The following is a 22,078-nucleotide window of genomic DNA, read 5'->3' as shown; positions in this document are numbered from 1 at the left end:
CACTTTTGGACCCACAGACATATCTTTCTAGGGAAACAAGCCCAATATCATGGCCGTGTTCATCTAACGCAGGAAAAGGGGTTACCATTGGTAAATTCATTGAAGAGGTCCCAACACTAGGTGGTGGAAATACTGCTATTGGGTCCTGTGCTTGTGATGATGGAGTACATAGATTAGATGCAGAATTAAGGGAGTATCTTCTTAGTCTGGTTCAATGTTAGACACCTGTTAAGATCAGGTCTAGCCCTAACCGGTTTGGCTCAGTGGATAGAGCGTCAGCCTGCGGACTCAAGAGTCCCAGGTTTGATTCCGGTCAAGGGCATGTACCTTGGTTGCGGGCACATCCCCAGTAGGGAGTGTGCAAGAGGCAGCTGATCAATGTTTCTCTCTCATCGATGTTTCCAGCTCTCCATCCCTCTCCCTTCCTCTCTGTAAAAAATCAATAATAAAAAAAAAAGATCAGGTCTAAGAGAGGGAATGAGTAGCTCACCTCTACTAATTAAAACCAAGGGGTGACAACATAAACTGATGAACAAAGTAGATCCAGAGACATAGAAGTATGGACCAGACTGATGAATCTCAGAGGGAAGGTGGGGGTGGGTGGATGGGTGGGAAAAGATTAATGAAAGAACTTGTACACATATACTAGTATATGCATAACCCATGGACACAGACAATAGTGTGGTGAAGGCCTGGGTATGGGCTAGAAGGGTCTAATGGGGGGGGAAATGGTGACATCTGTAATACTTTCAATAATAACAATTTTAAAAAGATAAACAAAAAATAAAACCCAGGGGTGAGAGTTCATATCGAATTTAACAGCCATACTATTCAAAATTCTGAAAATACTCACCTGTTTTGGCAATGGGTCCAGAAGACTGCAGTCATAATAATAAAATAATAAAATAATACACATTTCAATCTCTAACATAGCAAGCCATCTGAAAGAAAAATATAAAATTGTTACTTGGTTATGAAAAGTGCGTAAGTATTCTCTACCAAAGAGAATATCTAGAAAGTACATATATTTCAGAGCAAATATGCTCGTCTTTGCAATATAAACTTTTACTATTAAAAAGATAAAGGAAGACCTTACTCTTTTCTTTCACAGGCATGCCTCATTTTATTGTGCTCCACTTTACTGCATTTCACAGATGTTTCGATTTTACCAATTGAAGGCAAGATCTCCACCAGCAAAAAAGATTATGATTATGCTCATTTATGGAATATAATGAGCAACATAAACTGATGAACAAAAACAGATCCAGAGACAGAGAAGCACTGATCAGACCATCGAACCTCAGAGGGAATGTAAGGGAGGGTGGGAGAAAGGGGGAGAGATCAACCAAAGGACTTGCATGCATGCATATAAGCATAACCAATGGACACAGACAACAGGGGGATGAGGGCATGAGGGGGGGCTATGGGGGGATAAGGACACATATGTAATACCTTAATCAATAAAGAAATTTTAAAAATAGAAAAAAAAGATTATGATTCACATTATTGGGGAGGTCTGGCACTGAGGTGTGCCTGTATAAAACTTTCTACTCAGTGAGGTAGTTGGGATGATGAAATTGTTTAAAAATGTATGTAACAAGCTTAGCCAGTACAAGCTCTTATTAAATGAAAGCCTGGGTCTCTTTCTAAGTTTAGATCTGTGCTTTCCAATATGGTAACCATTAGCCACATGTGGCTATTTAAACTTAAATAAAAAAAATTTTCGGTTCCTCAGTGCACTAGCCATATTTCAAGTGTTCAATAACCATAGGTGGCTACTGGCTACTGTATTGGACAGTATATAATTAGAACATTTTCATGATCACAGAAAATTCTACTGGACAGTCTTGTCGATCTAGACCAGTGACGGCGAACCTATGACAGCCGTGTCAGAGGTGACACGCGAACTCATTTTTTTGGTTGATTTTTCTTTGTTAAATGGCATTTAAATATATAAAATAAATATCAAAAATATAAGTCTTTGTTTTACTATGGTTGCAAATATCAAAAAATTTCTATATGTGACACGGCACCAGAGTTAAGTTAGGGTTTTTCAAACTGCTGACACGCCGAGCTCAAAAGGTTCGCCATCACTGATTTAGACCTTTATTACCCACTGAAGTTTATTGCCTAAATGTTCTATAGGCACTTCAAGTTCCCCAAAAGTTATTTACAAATACTACTGTTTTCGTTTATTGTCTACTTTATAAGACACATACAAATAGAGACTAAAAAACAGAAAAATGTAAATGGAATTCTGCTTTTTTTTTCTTTTACTCCAATGGGTTGTCTTGAATTCTTCAAAGGGTATTCAAACCCTTTTAGAGGTCTTCCTCTCTCCTGGAGGAAGAATTGTATTGCTGGGCCTTCGCACAGTGCATAGCACAGTCCTGGTGCCTAATAATGTTTACTGAATACATGAATAGATGGTGGAAGGTGATGCCTTTTATCAAGCAGATTCAATTTCCTGACCTTTTCAAACTTCTCTGTTTCTGTGGAATGTGACACATCTATCAACTAACGTCTTTACCCTACAATCTTACTATATCCTACCATATTACAGTTAATCTCTTGTATGTTTCCTCTTATAGACTACAATCTTCACACAAAAAGCAGGTCTTTGACTTCCTTTCAAATGGGTTCTGTATCCTTGCATTTGTGTACAGCAGAGGACATGAGGTGTGTGGTTTTGTCTGTCTCTTAATTTCCACATTTCTGCTCTTAGAGTTCTCTCCATCTGGTGGGTGTCCAGCAGCCAGAAGGATAATGCTGAATTGAATATACACAAAGAAAGTGACATCTTCTGGGGCCAAGGAGAACCGGGCCTTCTGGAGGGTGACCCACAGGCCTGGCAGCATGAAGTAAATTAGATGACATCACTCTTTCCAATAACTTCTGTGTTCAGTAGAATAAGCAGCGAGTCCCCAATATTCAATGTTTAACATGAGGCGTCCAAGGAAACAGAACTATAGAAAATGATGGGAACATTCAATGGTCAGAGGTTGGAAAGGTCATGGCCTTTTCACTTTTGTCCACTGTTTTTACATTGGGTTAGTTTTCTTCCATGCCATTGCTTTTCAAATGGACCAAGGCCTCTTATTCAGATGAGAGGGGTCAGGAGTACCAACATGTGAAAGTCAACATTCAAGTTCCCACTTACAAGAATGACCAGTTCCCACTGCTGCCTTCCAAGAAGTAAATTAGATGAGATCACTCTTTCCAATAACTTCTGCGTTCAGTAGAATAAGCAGTGACTCCCCAATATTCAATGTTTACCTAGCAGTACTAGAGAAATATTGGCTAAGTGTATCTTTATAAATTATAAAACAGTGTTATAGGTTCCACTTTATTCAAACAAATCCTGCTTTCTCGTAACTGCTTTTAGCCCTTTTTTAACATTAGCTTGCCATGGACCGGTGCACTTCCCTGAGCTCAGCCCCCTGGGGTAAAGACAGTGCCCAACAGCAAGACACTAAGTGATCTAGCGAGCTGGGTGGAGCTGTAAGAGTGGAGAAGGCACTTAACCCTCGGCTGGTGTGGCCCAGTTGTTTAGAGTGTCATCCTGTGCACCAAAGAGAATTGCATTCCCATGGGTAAAACTGTAATTCGGGCTCTTGATGAATTCATATTGTTCATTAGTGGGGCTTTAACATTTTTCTCTTATTTTTAGTGTTAAGTTAGTTTAGTTACTAAATTAGTATTAATTATGAAAGTAGTGTTAATTAGTAATATTACATTATAAACATTTTGCTAAGTAAGGTGAACTAATAATACAGATAACAAAATAATATGTGCTAAAAATATTATTTTCGCTCAATCCAAATATTTGAAAATTCTTGTAGAGTTACCTCAATTATCCACTAAATAAAGTTAATTGTTTTGCAATGCAAAAAAAATACTTGAGTTTTCAAGCCTTTACCAAGTTACTGAATTTTGTTCAATGTCTACAATATGAGACTAACATATATGTACCTGTGACATTAAGTTTTTTATGTAAAAGAAAATGGGTTCATAAATTTGTGTTTTTACAGAAGCTCTTCAGAAGCAAGCTGAGCTATTTCATGTCAGGAATGCTTTCTTAATACCACTTCTAATGTCAAAACAGTGAGAGTAATGAGACCTAATACTCATAACAGATTTATTTTTCACACTTTCAAGAACAACAATTATACATCTACAAATAGAGCTCATGAAAATATAAACATGCTGAAAATTCCTTAAATACTTAGTACTTGCCTCTTTCCCCCACTTGTAGATAACTGTTCAAGGAGCGTGTGCAGGCACTGAGAGCACCAAGTCTGACAAAACACAGACTCCAGCCTCACATCGCTAGTAAGGCACGTGGAGAGATGGGAGAGGTAACCATCTAAGATAAAGGTGGAAGCAAAAGGCCCGTTTGGAGTCTGGAGAGAGAGCTCCTACTTGGAGTAATCAATGTTGACTTTATGTGGAGGTGAAACTTGAGCTAGACCTTGACGGAAGGACAGGCTTTAAATAAGCAGACATGTTGAGTGAGGGCATTCCTGACCCAGCAGATAGCATGAGCAACGGGAGGGATGGGCTGTCGTTAGGGGACAGAGAGCGGACCCTCTGGGAAGGGCTTTCGCAGAGGCTCAGAAGGATACAATGGGTGTCAGTGGAATTCTAGGGGCACCAGGGTCTTAACAAGAGAATGGCAATCAGAGATGACAATTTAAGGAAAATTAAATAGGTAGTCTGTATGTAGTGAGTAAGATGGACTGAAATAAGAGACAACGGAGCCAGGGAGAAGGGATAGGATATCATCTGATGCTAAGGCACAGACCTGGTTTAGGAGGTGGGAATGGACAGGCGAAGCCAAAAAGGGGGAGAAGTCAAGGGTGACTCCAAAAGCCCTGGAGTCTAGGAGAACAGTGGTCCATTGAAAAGTAACAGAGAACTGAAGGAATGCTGGGATTAGAGGAGATGGATGACTCTAGGTTTAGGTGTCTCGGTTGTGAGACTGGATCCCTCTCTTGGAGTCATTGCGGGCAATGCCAGCACGGGCTGGAAAACGGCCACGGTTGCCAGGAACAAGGGCTCTGCAGTATATTCCTAGTTGCTACCAGCTGCGGCTTATGAAAATAGAATGATCTTGCCCTGGAATGCAGAGAAGGCAGCATGCAGACATACTTTCACAGGCATCGTCACTGAGCACGGCTACTCAAGTTAAAGGGGAAGTACTTTTCCCACAACCTCATCCCCCTAAGAAAGTTTTTAGGAAAATATAATCAATTTGGTGGCAGGAGGAAAAATAATATGGACCAGCGGTTCTGAAACTTTAGCCTGTGCCAGAATCACATGGAGGACCTGTTAAAACACAGCTCGCTGGGCCCCACGCCCCAAGTTTCTGATTCTGTAAGTCTGGGGAAAGGCCTGAGAATTTGCATTTTTACAAGTTTACAGGTCATGTTCCTACTTGTGGAGGAGTGTCACACTTTAAGCATCACTCATCTAGAGCACCTTGACAAGGAGAAAGGAGAAAAAAAATGTCAAAAGAGAATAGTTTATCAAAGCTTTTAGTTTTAGCTCACATAACTAAAATTACAAAGAATTTCTCAGCTATACCGGAAACACTATGGCTGGGGTACCAAGCTTTTGGTTGATGATGTGGACATAACCTGATAGAGTGAGCAGGTAGATGCCCATATAAAATAAGGGGTGGGGGAAACCAACAGAATAACATGGGAAGAAAAGAATGGGATAAAGCTAAGTTGGAAGAGGAAAACGAAGAAAATACATGAAAAAGAGGAGAATGAAAAAAGGGAAAAGGAGGTGAGAAAGCAGATGAGAAGACAAAGAGGAAAGGACTGAAGAACTCAGCCATCCTTGATGTGAGATTCCGTTTTCTATGTCATTGGGAAGATCAGAACGGGCTCCTGGAGGGAAGGCACACTCTGAGGTCACTGTTTTACAGAGTGGCAGCAGGATTGTTCCAATGGCATTGCTACAGCTACTCCTCCAGGAAGTGAAGCTCCCATATGTAGGAGCTACTAGTATGAGCTAGAGATGTGGATACTTCTTTTTAAGGGAAAAGAAGGAGGAAGAAGAGGAGGAAGAGGAGGAGGAAGAGGAGGAGGAGGAGGCAAAGAATCAGTATTGACTTAAGATCAAGTACTCACCAAAGAGAAATTATCTCTTAATATATGTTAAATCTCAGACCTTCCAGGAAAAATTTAAGAAGTGGCATTTACTTTTGCTTTGTGATATACCAAACTAAATGAAATTCAGCCCTTTTACAAAGCACAAGGTATTTTTTTTAATTTTTTAAAATACATTTTATTGATTTTTTTTACAGAGAGGAAAGGAGAGGGACAGAGAGTCAGAAACATCGATGAGAGAGAAACATCGATCAGCTGCCTCCTGCACACTCACTACTGGGGATGTGCCCACAACCAAGGTACATGCCCTTGACCAGAATCGAACCTGGGATCCCTCAGTCCACAGGCCGATGCTCTATCCACTGAGCCAAACCGGTTAGGGCAGCACAAGGTATTTAGAAAGCTATTAACCGATATGGTTAGTATATGTTTATTATTTCATGGAGTTCGATAAATCTTTTAAAAAATGTTTTCTTTAAAAGAAAATTATATTGCTTCATATGCTCTCGGTTGCACGTGACAGAAAAACCACATCGGACTGGTTTCTGTACTGAAGGGAATGCATGGCGTTATGGATCTGAAAAGCCTGGAGCTGGGCTGGCCTCGGGCAGAGACAACTGCGGCAGCCGGCGATGTTCCCAGGAAGCCAGGTCCCTGTGCTGCTCTGTTCTATGGTACCAGCTTCATCCCAACAATGCCTCCTGCTGAGTCTCAAATAGCTGCCAACGGTTTCTAGGATCAAGTCCTTCCTTATTCACATCCAACAGGGAATGGTTGGTTATTTTTGACCCGGAAGTCCCAACAGAAACATCAGGAGTTCATTGTGCTGTTTATAACACCTAAACCAGCGGTTCTCAACCAGCGGATCGCGACCCCTTTGGTGGTCGAATGACCCTTTCACAGGGGTCGCCTGAGACCATCCTGCATATCAGATATTTACATTATGATTCATAACAGTAGCAACATTACAGTTATGAAGTAGCAACAAAAATAATTTTATGGTGGGGTCACAACATGAGGAACTGTATTTAAAGGGCCAGAAGGTTGAGAACCACTGAGTCCTAAACCGATCCATATGGGAAGGGAGGAGGGGCCAGGGATGAGATGTGAGGATTGGCTTAGGGAACTGTACTCCACAGGGACAGAACTGGGGGTGGAATCAGCACTACAGGCATATTGTGTTGTGAGATGGTACAGTTTTCATCCCGGTCCTCTTTTCTTAGGAACAGTAGACACCTATTCAAGAGCAGTCACTGAGAGGTGGGAGGCACCAGCCCAAAGTCTCCTTTCTCGCCATAGAGAAACCCTGCACCACAGAGGGGCTGCAGAAGTGGAAATTCTGCTCAGAAAGGAGCATACCAGTATTTATTTTAGCACTTTGGCCTATCACAGTCTCAAAAGTCACTCTTGAATGGATTCTTTTATTCTTCACAGACTGAAATCTTAGGCTCATAATGAAGTGTCAAAATGAAATGGCTAAGAAAGTAATGACAGGAACTTGGCCAGTGGTCCCACGGCTCCTTTGCGTGAGTTGCTGCTCCTTAGTTAAGCAGAACAAATAGAGAAGCATGGCTACAAATTCACAGAGAGTTCAGCCCAGCTCAGAGTTCTGGGATTAACTGGATCTGCCCTGCCCACCCTCATCCTAACTGCTTTATATACCCACCAGGACATGTGCACACCATGGTGAAAACGTTAAGTAACCAGTATATAAGTAGATGCAATTCTATTTAACAACTGGAGTTGAGGGGATGCATTTGTTTATGTAACAAACTAGAGGCCCAATGCACAAAATTTGTGCAAGAGTAGGCCTTTCTTTCCCAGGCTGCCGGCACAGGCTTCCCTCTGGCACCCAGGACCCGGGCTTCCCTCGCATCCCCGGCTTCATTTGGAAGGTCGTCTGGAAGGACGTCCAGTCTGGTTAGCATATTATGCTTTTATTATTATAGATTCCTCAGAATGTGGGATAGGAAAATTGGGTTCGCAGTTGTAATATAAATAATACAATAATTAATAAATAATAATACAAGAATAAACTCTGTTCTGGGTATCCACAACTGTAAACCTACTTTTGCCCTCCCCATATACTCAATTTGCAACATCTCAAGAAACCCATAGGGATCTGAGTTTGCTCACTCCTCCAAAGTGACCAGCTAACAGTACTTCTTAAATACAAGATTGTGCAAAGCTATTTCATTAGGGCACAATTATTAAAATTACATTATCTTTAAGATAAACATACAGAAACAACTGTGCTCAGAGCCTCACAAACCCCAAATAGATAGTTGCCTTGCTACCATTAACATACAGGTCCATTACATTCCTATGACTATTTCCTCTCGTCTCTCCTAAAAGTTTGACACCACTGCCTGTGGGAGAGGTGCGCTTTCTTCTATGCCGTTTATTGATTAGTCCCATCTAGGCCATAAAGCCCCTTTACTCCTATGCCCCTGAACTCCTATGGCAATTATATGACTCAGCTGGCTTTGCTCAGGTGCTATCTTATGCAGTTAAGCAGGCTTGTTTTCCACATTGCTATGTTTCATCTCCCCAACTACATTATAAGCAATTCAGGAATGAATCTCCCTGGTGCTTACTAAAGTGACTTAAGTTAGACTATAAGCTCCTTGAGGGAAGGGACTTTCATCCCTTATTTTGTTTTCCAAGATAACTCCTAGAGCCCTACCCTGAACTACAGCATATTCTCCATAAATATTTATTGAATGAAATAATAACCATACTAAACCAGGTGCTCAAGAGGTATTTGTTAGGTTGAATAATACTACTACCAATCTACTATCAGCTGGACCTTTTTTTGGATTAATTTTCCAACAGCTGTGTGATTTTCATTAGTAATTCAAAACACATCCATGACTTTGTGGCCTAGGACTGCCCTGTGACATGGGTGAGAGCCAAACAGCACAAAAGGGTGGAAATCACAGTTTCTATTCCCAAGGAATCCATGCTTCTTTTCCATTTCTCAAGTACAGCGGCTGTTCTCTTATATACCCTCTTCCTGTCCAAGCATGCCTTTGCAAGCGGGGTAATCATGCCAACAACCAGCGTGACTATTTTACACTAGAACTTAACCCCAATCCATTAGCACAATGAGACAGCCACCCAGGCATTCTCATGCATGGATGGGAAGCAAGGAAAGTCAAGGCGGCTGGCTTGGTGTAGATTCCAGGGGTTGGGTCCAGCAAGCACATCCCTTTCTGCCAAGATCATCTACTCTCAGAGACACCCACACGACACTAAAGTTCCCTTGCCCTGTTTCTCCATTTAGATTGACAGGTTAGGAGAGAATGTCCACTATAGTGGGACTCTTCGTTTTGTATGCTACCATTGCTGAAGAAGTCTGGGAGTTCATGCTGCTTTCTCCCGTTTTTCTGCAAAGCCACGTTCTTCTCCAGCCGTAGAATTACTAGGAAGGGTTCCCTGGCTATGTGTACCCAGGAGCTTCCCAGCTTCAGGAAAGTGCCTGTCAAGGGGTTCTTCCTCCAAATGCATTGCAGAACTCCCACTACTCGGAGGAGGTACTACAGTTCTTCCATTGCAATGTTTATCTGGCAGTTGATGGCAGCACTGAGCATTTATTTGGTAAATTCAGCAAAATATTCTGTGTTCATTTGTGTGAGGGGTTCTCATGCTGCCTCAGTGGCCTGGACTCCCAGGGGTGACAGCTGCAAGGCCACAAGACTGTTTGTGATAAACTTTGGTCGCCAGCAACTTTACAGGCAACTTTCTCTGACTCACTGCATGTTTGGTACATGAGAAAGTAAATTGGCTCTTGGTACACAAACTAAGAATGGGCACGATTTTCTGGGGATTACACTAAGGGTTTGTGGGATTAAATTTCTATCACAGGCCTGGATGGTGTGGCTCAATAGGTCGAGTGTCGTCCCATGCACCGAAAGGTTGCTGGTTTGATTCCTGGTCGGGGTACATGCCCAGGTTGTGGGTTCAGTCCCAGGTTGGGGAGCATGCGGGAGGCGACTGATGGATGTTTCTCTCTCATGTGGATGTTCTTTCTCTCTCTCTCTCAAATCAATAAAAACATATTTAAATCATTTCTAGTGCAAAATTTCTACAGTGTCTGTATAACATAATACTGATGGAGCGGAAATGTTATGATTTTCTATGTTGTATCCATTACTCTCAAACCCAAGCAAATGTCTATCAGCCTCCACAGATATTACAGTAATGGCCTAACAGCTCCTCTTACAAACAACAGACATCGATTGACCACCAGCCCATGCTACATGCTCTATTGCCACGCATTTCAGACCTTAGTTTAAAATATTTCTAGGTCAGCTTCAAAGATGGTTCTAATAAACTCTTTAGTTGCAATTGAAGATATATACTAAAGGAACATGAAAAAGGTAATATCTATTCTTTTTAGAAGATCTACTCTTACAAACTATTACTTAATAGTGACAAAAACAATAAATGTGTTCTTGGCTTAAGAACTGCTTATCTAAAGTAAAAATGATAGAAGAGGCCGGTGTGTGTGTATGTGTGTGTGTGTGTGTGTGTGTGTGTGTGTGTGTGTTGCTGTTACTGTTGTTTTCCTTTGTCATATTCTGCCCCTTAAGTATTGGACATTCAATTACAGTGTCCACCTTGGAAGTTTCCTGGTGGATATGTCAGCATACTTTCAGCTCTCAACAATAAAACCTTCAACTCAAACTGCCTTAAAAATCATGAACATTTATTATATGTAATAAATATACTATATTATTATTTATAAAAGTGAAAACATTTATCATCTAGCATGACAGGAAGTAGATGAACTCCTCAACACTGATGGTTCAGTGACACAATGATATCCTGTGGACCAGCTTCTCTCCATATCTCTGTCCTGCCCTCCACAGACCACACCAGCATGAGGCTTGTTCCACTTGAATCTGCTGCTAGTAACAACTGGGCTGCATGCTCTCCTGTTCACATCCGATGAGAAAGCACAAAGTGGGCCCCTCTCCTCACCATGGAAGAAAAGTCTCTCCTTTCAGTCTGATTGGCCAGTTCAGGTCAACTGCCCACGCCAAATAGCGTCTCCAGGGAAACATATGCAACAAGTTGCTTACCCTTAGGCTCCTAGAAGAACTTCTAAAAAGGGAGAAAGAATGATCATGGCTGGCTGAGACTAACTAAAACCATTTGGGGGAGGTGTGTATTACTAAAAGCATATTGATACTACAAACACGAAACAAGGGAGGGGTAGAGTGGATGCTGTGGAGTAAGTCATAATTGCAAATATGGACGGACATTACTATTCAATCAAGAAAGACAACTGACTTCTTAAGAAATTACAACTTTTCTGCTATACGATTTTTTTAAAAATCTTTATTGTTCAGATTACATTTGTTCCTCTCCCCCCCCACCCCCCATAACTCCTCTCCTCCCAGTTCCCGCCCCACCCTCCGCCCTCACTCCCCACCCACTGTCCTCATCCATAGGTGCACGATTTTTGTCCAGTCTCTTCCCGCATCTCCCATTCCCCTTTCCCCCCCAAGAATAGTCAGTCCATTCCCTTTCTATGTCCCTGATTCATTATAATCACCAGTTCATTCTGTTCATCAGAATATTTATTCACTTGATTCTTAGATTCACTTGTTGATAGATGCATGTTTGTTGTTCACAATTTGTATCTTTACCTTTTTCTTCTTCCTCTTCTTAAAGGGTATCTTTCAGCATTTCGTATAATACTGGTTTAGTGGTGATGAACTCCTTTAGCTTTTCCTTATCTGTGAAGCTCTTTATCTGACCTTCAATTCTGAATGATAGCTTTGCTGGATAAAGTACTCTTGGTTGTAGGTTCTTGGTATTCAGCACTTTGAATATTTCTTGCCATTCCCTTCTGGCCTGCAAAGTTTCTGTTGAGAAATCAGCTGACAGTCGTATGGGTATTCCCTTGTAGGTAATTGAGTCTCTTTCTCTTGCTGCTTTTAAGATTCTCTCTTTGTCTTTTGCTCTTGGCATTTTAATTATGATGTGTCTTGGTGTGGTCCTCTTTGGATTCCTTTGGTTTGGGGTTCTCTGTGCTTCTTGGACCTGTAAGTCCATTTCTTTCACCAGGTGGGGGAAGTTTTCTGCCATTATTTCTTCAAATAGATTTTCAATATCTTGCTGTCTCTCATCTTCTGGCACCCCTATAATTCTGATATTAGTGCGCTTGAAGCTGTCCCAGAGGCTCCTTACACTATCTTCGTATTTTCGGATTCTTTTTTCATTTTGCTTTTCCGGTTGGGTGTTTTTTGCTTCTTCGCATTTCAAATCTTTGGCTGCTCTCAGTCCCGTTCCCAGAGGCTCTGCTTCTCAGAACCCCGGCAACCACTGCAAACCTTGGAGAGAAAGCTGCCCTCACGTTCCAACTGATGCTAGACAATCCCTCTTCACCCGTTTGAGTCTGAGTCCCTAGAGACTCACCCGGATCTGGAGCTCAGAGTCTGAGACTCCCTCCTGATTGAATACGACAACCGCGCCCTCATCCACCAGCCTGCTTTGCGCGCGCACCTCCGCACCTTTAAATTTTCCACACTGTGCCTCCTCTGAGCCTGGGTATGCTGTTGTCTTTCCTTCTAGTTGAACAGTCTCTCCTCAGCCAGCCTTCCTGTGGTTCTGGGTGATGTCCGTTCCGTCTTTTAGTTGTATTTTTGAAGTGGTTGTTTGCGGCAGCAGTCTCTGGTGTTTACCTATGCCGCCATCTTGGTGGAGTCTGCTATACGATTTTTAAGGACTCTGTACATCCACTGAGTGAGATTCTGTTACAAACAGGTGCCAATAATCTTCTAATTGAATGGTACCAATAATCCTCTAATAGAATGGTGCCAATAATCCTCTAGTAGAATGATGCCAATAATCCTCTAGTAGAATGGTACCAATAATCCTCTAGTAGAATGGTGCCAATAATCCTCTAGTAGAATGGTGCCAATAATCCTCTAACAGAGTCAGCAGCAATGAAGAAATGGGACTTGTTTAACACAGAGTGCAAGCTTTATGAGGTGAGGGACCATGTCCCCCTTCCCCACTGCTTTGTCCCTGAGGCTTAGCAGAGGGCCTGGCAAAGGCGAGATGTTAAAAAAAGTGTCTGCTTAAACACATAAATATTAAATATCTTTCATTAAATGATAAATGCCTGCCCCAGAACAGGGCATCACACTGCAGAGAAGTCCTGGGTGCCAGATTAATTTAACTACAAAAGGTCTCAAAGAAAATTTTGACAGAACTAACCTAACCCAATAAATAAAAGCCATTTAGTAAGCTGCTGCTATGCTCCATGCTAACGACATTCTGAACCCTCAACAAATGTCTACGATAAGGCTGTCATTAAAGAAATATTATACCTGCCTGGCAGGCGTGGCTGAGTGGTTGAGCATCAACCTGTGAACCAGGAGGTCACAGTTAGATTACTGGTCAGGGCACATGCCTGGGTTGCAGGCTCAATCCCTAGTGTGGAGCATGCAGAAGGCAGCCAGTCAATGATTCTCTCATCATTGATTTTTCTACCCCCCTCACCCCCTCCCTGCCTCTCTGAAGTCAATCCTATCTAATAATAGACAAACATGGTAATTGACCGTACCTTCGCTACACCTCCCATTGGCTTATCAGTGAGATATGCAAATTAACCACCAACAATGATGGCAGTTAATTTGCATACACAGGCACGAAGCAGCGGAGCGAAGACTGAAGGCTGCTCTGGCCGGGGCAGTGAAGGCTTGAAGGCAGCTCCGGCCTGGGTCCTGGGTGCCAGAGGAAAACCAGTGCCGGCAGTCAGGGGAAGGGAAGGCTTGTTGCACGAATCTTTTCATGCAACAGGCCTCTAGTAAAAATATATTTTAAAAAAAGAAATATTATACCTCTATCTTTATCTTTAAAAAAGGTGAAACTCAAATGACTTTTGAGTTATCCTTATATGAGAGCTGAGCATTTGAAACATAAACCCTGAGTGCATCTGGCAGCTGGATCTGTGATACTTTGTTCTCCTGAGGTCTCCTATCGGAAGGCACTTTAGACATTCTCACAAAGACCTCGCACAATACGAACGGCCAACCAAACAAAACACAGTCTCTGGTTTTCCCTGTGGTTTGATGATAAAGAAAAGACAGACTGAGCCAGAGCTCCCCTGCTCTGCGCCAGCATCTCCCCGCAGACTGCGGAGGAACGTGGCCCGGCTGTCTCACTGACCTTCCTGGACACTGGTACTTCCCGCTTCCAAAGGCCACAAAGCCGTCCAAGAAAGCATGCTTCTCTAAATTTGCCTCTTTCCAACGTTCCTGTGGGAAGAAAACATTTTTTTTTTTCCAAATCAGCCTTATATAAATAAGCTTAACTTTATTTCTCTAGGCTAAAAATGACCTTGTACAGCTAATCCTTGCATATAAAGTTGCAGGCTTGTTGGTCATTTTTTCCGACCTGTTATTAATATCAGCCACGATGATGCTTTTGGAACATAACTAATAAATAAAAGGGTTTAAGAAGAATTCTGTTAAGTGGCAAATGTAGATGATGATGTAAATCAACCACAGGACTGACTCCAGAGAGGAAGAGTATTTACAATGGGGCTTCAGGCTCCATCCTGAAACTGCCCTTGGTGATAAATTTAGTAACAGACAGCTGCTGACAGCCCTGTTGGAGGGAGCCTGGATGCAGAATGGATACATCTGGAGGCTATTTTTGACAGTTTCACCTGAAGGCAGAGAATAGATCAAATGGCCTCTTAAGATTCTGTTCAGCCCAGACACTCCCCCAATTCTAAGAAACAGCAGAACACAGTTTTAATTTGCTTAATTTTTGTTTTTTGTGCTCCTTGGAAACCAATAACGAGAACAATTGCCTGAAGAACATGAACTCAGTCTTCTATCAGAACCAGGCCTGTTTACTTTAACATGCTCTGCTGGTTTCAGATAAAAATTTACTGTAAAGTTGCTGAAGCTTATTCCAGGACCTTGCCTATCTGATTTGCTATATATGTTATGCCATCTATATTGCAAATCTAATCTGTATTTTGTCACCTTTGTTACTAGAGAAATATTCTGCTTAATGACAAAGTCCTGGTTAATTTATGAATTCATACTCCTGGCACAAAAAGAAATTAAAATCAAAGCATCATGTATATTGAAAGAAGTAACTTACAGGTTTGAACGATTCCGGTTCAGGAAAATATTTTGGATTTCTATGTAGCCAAAATGGAGACAACATCAACAGGTCACCAGAAGGAACAGTGAAATTCTACGATAGAAAAATTGATTCCAATTCATTTTTTTGAAGTCTGTTAAAAAGTGTTTGGGTCATTACAAATAATGCTACGACTATATTGTGGAGAAGGCATATGCATTTTACAATCAATGGTGATAAACTCTAACTCTTTCCTGGGTAGACAGTTCTATTTTCCAACTTGGGCAATGACTGATTTATAATTCCTATTTTTAAAAATATTCTTATTTTTTTAAAAAAATTAAAGATTTTTTTAAGAGAGAGGAAGGGAGAGGGATAGAGATTAGAAACATCGATGATAGAGAAACATCATTGATTTTTCTGCCTCCTGTACACTCCCCACTGGGGATTGAGCCTGAAACCCGGGCATGTGACCTGACTGGGAATCGAACCAGTTACCTCTTGGTTCATGGGTCAACGCTCAACCACTGAGCCACACCATTTGGGCACTTATTTCTAATTCCGATGATCAGTTACTGAATGTATATATTTAGTTACATAGGGAAAAATATTTGATAAATGTGAAAATTTCAGCCAAAACCGGTTTGGCTCACTGGATAGAGCGTCGGCCTGCGGACTGAAGGGTCCCGGGTTCGATTCCGGTCAAGGGCATGTACCTGGGTTGCGGGCACCTCCCCAGTGGGGAGTGTGCAGGAGGCAGCTGATCGATGTTTCTCTCTCATCGATGTTTCTAACTCTCTACCCTTCTCCCCTCCTCTCTGTAGGAAATCAATAAAAAGTATTTAAAAAAAAAATGTGAAAATTTCAGAAACCAGTATAGGTCCATTCTAATGCAGTTTTTGATGTTTAATACTGAGGTTTGCAGCAAGTGTTCTAGAAAAATCTAACTCTGAGACAGGACACTGGTCACAGCACTGAGGACTGGGGCGGCAGGTGTCCTGCCCCTGGGGATGCTCATGAGAGTGTCAGGACAAGGCTCAGTGGATTCTTTGGGGTTTTTTCTTCACTCTTGCAGCAGCTGTTAGGGCAGAAGGAATATGAAGGCAACTGGTTAGTAAGACACAGGACGAAGCAAGTGCAGTGCGTTTATTTGGATGCTTTTGTGTTGGACGCTGTGGTGATTGTGGGGCTAAGCAGTGGGATTCCTTCGACAAAAGAGTCTGCACAATCCTTCTGCATTCATGTTAAATAAGCTATACCAAGGACTAAAAACATCTCATAAAATCACCCTTACAGCACCATACTCAGGAACCACAGGGCAAAGAGATCTCCCAGGGTGTGTGATCACTAGGTAGCTACCAACTTTACTGAGTGGGGCCACTAGTAATAGCAACTCCCATCGCCAAACATCAGAAGCCACATCTATTTAACCCTGCATCATTTTCAAGTGTCCTCAAGATATTTGCAAAACACGAAGTTCACGCATCTAGAATTAACACCTTACAATTAAATACATGTCTCCTTATGGTAGTAGGAGGTCAAGTATGGGGACAGGGTCATTATTTTTTGGCCCAAGAGAACCCCTGTTGGCTCTGATGGGAACTGAATGTTGCTTGAGTTTTATCATTTCAATGCCAGGACAGCTGGATAGTTAGATCCAAACCTGGGAAGAGAGCGAGGCTTGCTGGTGCCCTCCTAACCATTTTTTTTTTTAAGTTGAAAGATATCGGTGAGATCCCAATCCTTTGTGTTCGTTCCCTCTGCTGGAACTGAGGCTAGAGAGGACATGCCTGTTCTGAAATCAGCTGGGGGCAGGGCTGGAGGCAGTCTGCCCTTCCTTTCCCCACCCAGCAGCCCTCTTTAGTGGCAGTTGACCTGTGATTATGACTTAGAGGCTGCTGACTGCTGAGGCCTACAGAGCCAGCTAGTAGAGAAAGACGTCAAAGGGGGCCTGGATAACACCATTAACATTAGCAACAGGGAGGAGACCAAAAAGACATGCCTCTTGTAGCAGCAAATGCCAGGCTGACAAATGGCATAAAGGGATGTGAGAGCTGGTTGTATCAAAGGAACCCTCTGAGAGAACAGATATCAAGATGCCCAGTCTAAACAGGCCCTGCCATTATTTATAGCAGCGGTTCTCAACCTGTGGGTCGCGAGCCCTTTGGCGGTCGAACGACCCTTTCACAGGGGTCGCCTAATGCCATCCTGCATATCACATATCTACACTAATAAAAGAGAAGCATGGTAATTGGCGTACGACCGCTACCCTTCTCATTGGCTAATCAGCATATCCTTATGCAAATTAACTGTCAGCCAAGATGGCGGCCGGCAGCCATGCACTGAAGTGAGCAGGGAGGCTTCCTTGCTCCAGTGACTGCGGACTCCAATGTTCCCTGCCTGAGCTGCCGGCCTCTTAGTTGCAACTCTAAGCAACTATGTACTATGTTGCAAATAAGAAGCTAAACAAAACCGCAGAAACCGGCTGTCAGTCAGCCCCGGACCGCAACTTTGTATCGATGTTTTCAGCAGTGAGGCCTCAGAGCTAAAGCTGGCCCAGAATTAAAAAAGAAAAAAGAAAACAAGGAGCGGTTGGGAGCTTTTAGTCACCTGCCAGCCGGAAAACAGCCCTCGGCCCCTCAGCCAGCCTGGCCAGGCACCCAAGTGGGGACCCCCACCCTGATCCAGGACACCCTTCAGGGCAAACCAGCCGGCCCCCACCCGTGCACCAGGCCTCTATCCTATATAGTAAAAGGGTAAGATGCCTCCCAGCACCGGGATCAGCGTGACAGGGGGGAGCGCCCAAACCCCCTGATCCCCCTGCAGCTCTGTGTGTGACAGGGGGCGGGGCCACAACCTCCCTATAGGCCCTGCTCTGTTCATGACAGGGGAAGGCGCCCCCAACCCCCTGATCAGCCCTGTTCTGTGCCTGATAGGGGGGAGCTCCCCAATCCCCTGATTACCCTGCGGCTCTGGGTTTGACAGGGTGCGGCGCCCCCCCCCCCCAATTGGGCTCTGCTCTGTGTGTGACAGGGAAGAGCCATAACCTCTCCATCGGCCCTGCCCTGAGTGTGACAGTGGCGGCGCCCCAACCCCCTGATCGGCCCTGCTCTGTGGGTAATAGAGGGTGGCGCCCCAACCCCCCTCCACGGGCCTTGCTCTGTGTGTGCCAGGGTAGAGCCATAACCTCCCCATTGGCCCTGCTCTGTGTGTGACAGGGGGGAGCTCCCCAACCCCCTGATGGGCCCTGCTCTGTGAGTGACAGGGGGCAATGCCCCAACCCCCTGATTGGCCCTACTCTGTGCGTGACAGGGGGTGGCGCCGCAACCTCCCCATCGACCCTGCCTTGAGTGTGACAGGGGGCGGTGCCCCAACCCCCCAATCGGCCCTACCCTGAGCGTGACTGAGGGTGGCATTGCAACCTCCCGATCCGCCCTGCTCTGTGCATGATGGGGTGGCGCCCCAACTCCCCAATCGGCCCTGCTCTGAGCCTGACCAGGGGCTGCACTTAGGGATTGGGCCTGCCCTCTGCCACCCGGGAGCAGGCCTAAGCCAGCAGGTTGTTATCTCCCAAGGGGTCCCAGACTGCGAGAGGGCACAGGCCGGGCTGGGGGGACCCCCCCCCCCCCCGCCCCCGAGTGCACAAATTTTTGTGCACCGGGCCTCTAGTTTATAATATGATTCATAACAGTAGCAACATTACAGTTATGAAGTAGCAACGAAAATAATTTTATGGTTGGGTCACAACATGAGGAACTGTATTTAAAGGGCCAGAAGGTTGAGAACCACTGATTTATAGGATAGATGAAGGGACAGATCAAGAGGGAGACAAAACAGTAAGGACTGGAACACAGACCACTAGCAAAGAGAAGTCACAACCTGTTGCAATAATAACCGCATCTCTCAGGTAGACAGAATCGAACCTGGCCAGCCCACCACATAGGGATACTATGAGGCCAAATGAGCTTCTAGTCTGGAGAGAAAAGAGAAGGAAGGACTATCTGCTGTACCTTAAGAAGAATTCTGAGAGCCAAGTGGGTGCAAGGAATGCAGACTATGGACGAGAGAGGAGGAGTCCTATAAAGACAGAGCATCAGGAGGAGGAGATCCAGAGGACATGGTTTCCCTCCTAGCTCTTGGCCAGGAGCTTGGTTGCTCTTAGAACTTTAAAAATTAAAGACTATTTATTTCTTCATATTGTATAGTCATTGTGAATAATTCCCTCTCCAATAGCTATTTAATCTTTCATTGGCTAGATTAAATCATAATTAATCTGATCCTATTCTAATGTTTTTCCTATTATAAATGCCATAACTAGAGTCTTCTTCCTCAAAGCATTTTTCATACAAAATCGCTTCACAGAGATGTTCAGAAGACATAGGACATGAATATTTTTAAGGCTATTAATACCTGTTGCTTGCTTCCTCAAATTTTGTAAAAAAAAAAAGTAACTACAACGTGAACATGTCAATTTCATTATCCTCTTATCTGCTAGTCTGACATCTCAATAGGCTAGTTTTGATTGCCACCTAAAATTTTATGTCTTTGTTGAGCATTTTCCATGTTTTTTTCTTCTATAAACTTTTGTGCATTAATCTATGTAAACTTAGTGCTTTACTTACTGAGCTGTAAATTCTTTATATATTTAAATTATTTCCCCTTGTGTTACAAACATATGAATGAGCCTCTGCCAATGCTCAATACAGATAGTCCCATATGAAATGTTTTCTATAATCCAAATTCTTAGGAACGTGTTAGTATATTCAGCAAGGCATAGTGAAAAAAATGAAAGCCATATACATAATAGAGAATGGGGAACTGATAAAAAAATTTAGACTCTGTCCATATATTAGATTATTATGTTGCAATTCAAATGGTGTAGATATCCTTTATTGATATAGAAAATTTTTGTGACCTATTATTAAGTAAAATAAAAGCAGGTTATAAAAAATTAACACAGTATGACCCCAATTGAATTTTTGAAAATGCACACACTACAGGAAAAGAAAATCTGAAATTATAATAATACCAAAGTGTTCACAGGAATTATCTTTGACATGAAATTGTTAGCAATTTTTCATTTCTTCTTTCATCTTCTCTTTTCTAATTACCATGTATTACTTACATAATGAAAACTGTGCAAGTTATTAAAGTTAAAATCTCATCTCCCCAGGGAGAAATCCAGGTGCGTGTGGGCCTCCTATGCGGAAGGCCACGTTTACAAAAGAAACAGTGAGTGCAGGAAACACTGCACCTTTTATAGCTGTGAAGAGCATATTGTGGGAAATAACGAAGGAAGGACTGGGGCATTCTGGGAAGATGCAGCCTGAGGACAGGTCTCTGGAATGCCCCACCACCGAGATGCCGTCACAGCTGCTGGAAGGAGACTGAACAGGTAGTGAGTGGCCTCATGGCCTCCAAGAAGAGAGTGAGAGTGTTAGGAAATGGAGATATGAGACTCATAATTATTTAAAATAAGTTCTTGACTCGTTTTGGATATCCATTATGTCTAATTCAAAATATTTTATCCCATAGATGTTAGACTTTATAAGATGGTTGTATGTTGTGAATCATAAGTGTGTTTATACCCTTGGACCAGTAATCCACTAGTAACACATAATTCAAGCACAATCATTACAAAGAGAAAATGGCCCTGGCCAGCTGGCTCCATTGGTTGGAGTGTTTTCCATTACACCAAAAGGCTGAAGGTTTGATTCCTGGTCAGGGCACATACCAAGGTTGCAGGTTCGATCCCCAGTCAGAGAAAGTATGGGAGGCAACTGATCGGTGTTTCTCTCCTCTCTCATCTCTCCTTTTTCTCTCTCTCTCTTTCTCTCTCTCTCTCCCCCTCACCTTTCTCTCTCTCTCTCAAATTAATAAACATATCCTTGAATGAGGATTAAAAAAAGAAATGTACTCTGCACAAAGACGCAAGTAATTAAAAGAACCACAAAGTAAAACAATCTAAATTCTCAAGAGCCAAGAAATAATTAAATATTCAAGCTATTAACTCCATGGAGGATTATGTGGCAATGGAAATAAATATGAAAACTCTCTAGATGTATGAAAAGTAAAAAACAATGTTAACAACTTTTTTAAATGACATATTTACACTATGACGAGAACTAGATTTATTTGCATGACTGCATATGTATAGGCATGTGTTTGAACATGGATGTTTCTTTTGGTAAAGTTGTTGAAATAAGCAAAATTAATTTTGAAAAACTATGTGATGTTAAGAGCTCCAACAACCTGACAAGGATATGATGTTAAAAGCTCCCCCAAAAGCTACTCACTTAAGGATAGAAAAGGGGTTCAGGGGGTTTAAGGGGTGGTGGAATATAAAGTGACCATATCAGTACCAGTGTTGAAGCTTGACCAGCAGACAAGTGAGTTGCTGGTTAAGAGACAAGAAATTTTATGCTGAAAACCAAATACATTTGTGCCAGCACGCTTATGTAAACTAAAAGTACAAGAAAAGAGAACATCAACTGAGTCATCTTCAAGGAAATGAAAAGTAAAATGAAATGAGCAGGAAACTAACATCTGCCCAGTGGAAAACTCCTCCTGTTGAAGGGAAACAAGGGGGCCTGGGAGACAGGCTTCAGGTGGTGGCATAGGAGAAGCTAAAGGAAAAGAAAGAGGATGAGCACAGAATCCCAAGAACAAAGTAGTGTTTAGTGAAGGAAGAAGTATTGGGGTGTAAGTATAATTAATCAAATAAAGATAAATAAACAGCATGAGAATATCCAAAGGCAGGATAGCAGGAACCAGAAGGAACACAATCTCAGAGGAAGTGTGTTACATTGGTTGGAAAGTGGTGTGTGCCTAAAAGTTTTTGG

The 22,078-nt window shown here is 42.6% G+C and overlaps 1 protein-coding gene across 2 annotated transcripts in view; it reads right to left on the bottom strand.

Annotated features, from left to right (window-relative positions):
- The window catches only part of CYP39A1 (cytochrome P450 family 39 subfamily A member 1), a 73,673-nt gene that overhangs the window by 4,566 nt on the left and 47,029 nt on the right, over nt 1–22,078 (bottom strand). For both annotated transcript variants that reach the window (XM_070418471.1, XM_070418472.1), the window contains 3 exons: nt 15,255–15,350; nt 14,307–14,395; nt 854–941 (listed from right to left, as the gene is read on the bottom strand). In XM_070418471.1, coding sequence (XP_070274572.1) covers nt 854–941; nt 14,307–14,395; nt 15,255–15,350 — 273 coding nt within the window. The remainder of the gene's footprint in view (nt 1–853; nt 942–14,306; nt 14,396–15,254; nt 15,351–22,078) is intronic.

The sequence above is a fragment of the Myotis yumanensis genome, unplaced genomic scaffold, assembly GCF_028538775.1.
Source record: "Myotis yumanensis isolate MYYU_CA2020_CCGP unplaced genomic scaffold, mMyoYum1.0.hap1 SCAF_6, whole genome shotgun sequence".
Taxonomy (NCBI): Eukaryota; Metazoa; Chordata; class Mammalia; order Chiroptera; family Vespertilionidae; genus Myotis; species Myotis yumanensis.
This window is presented reverse-complemented; position numbering and strand designations above follow the sequence as displayed.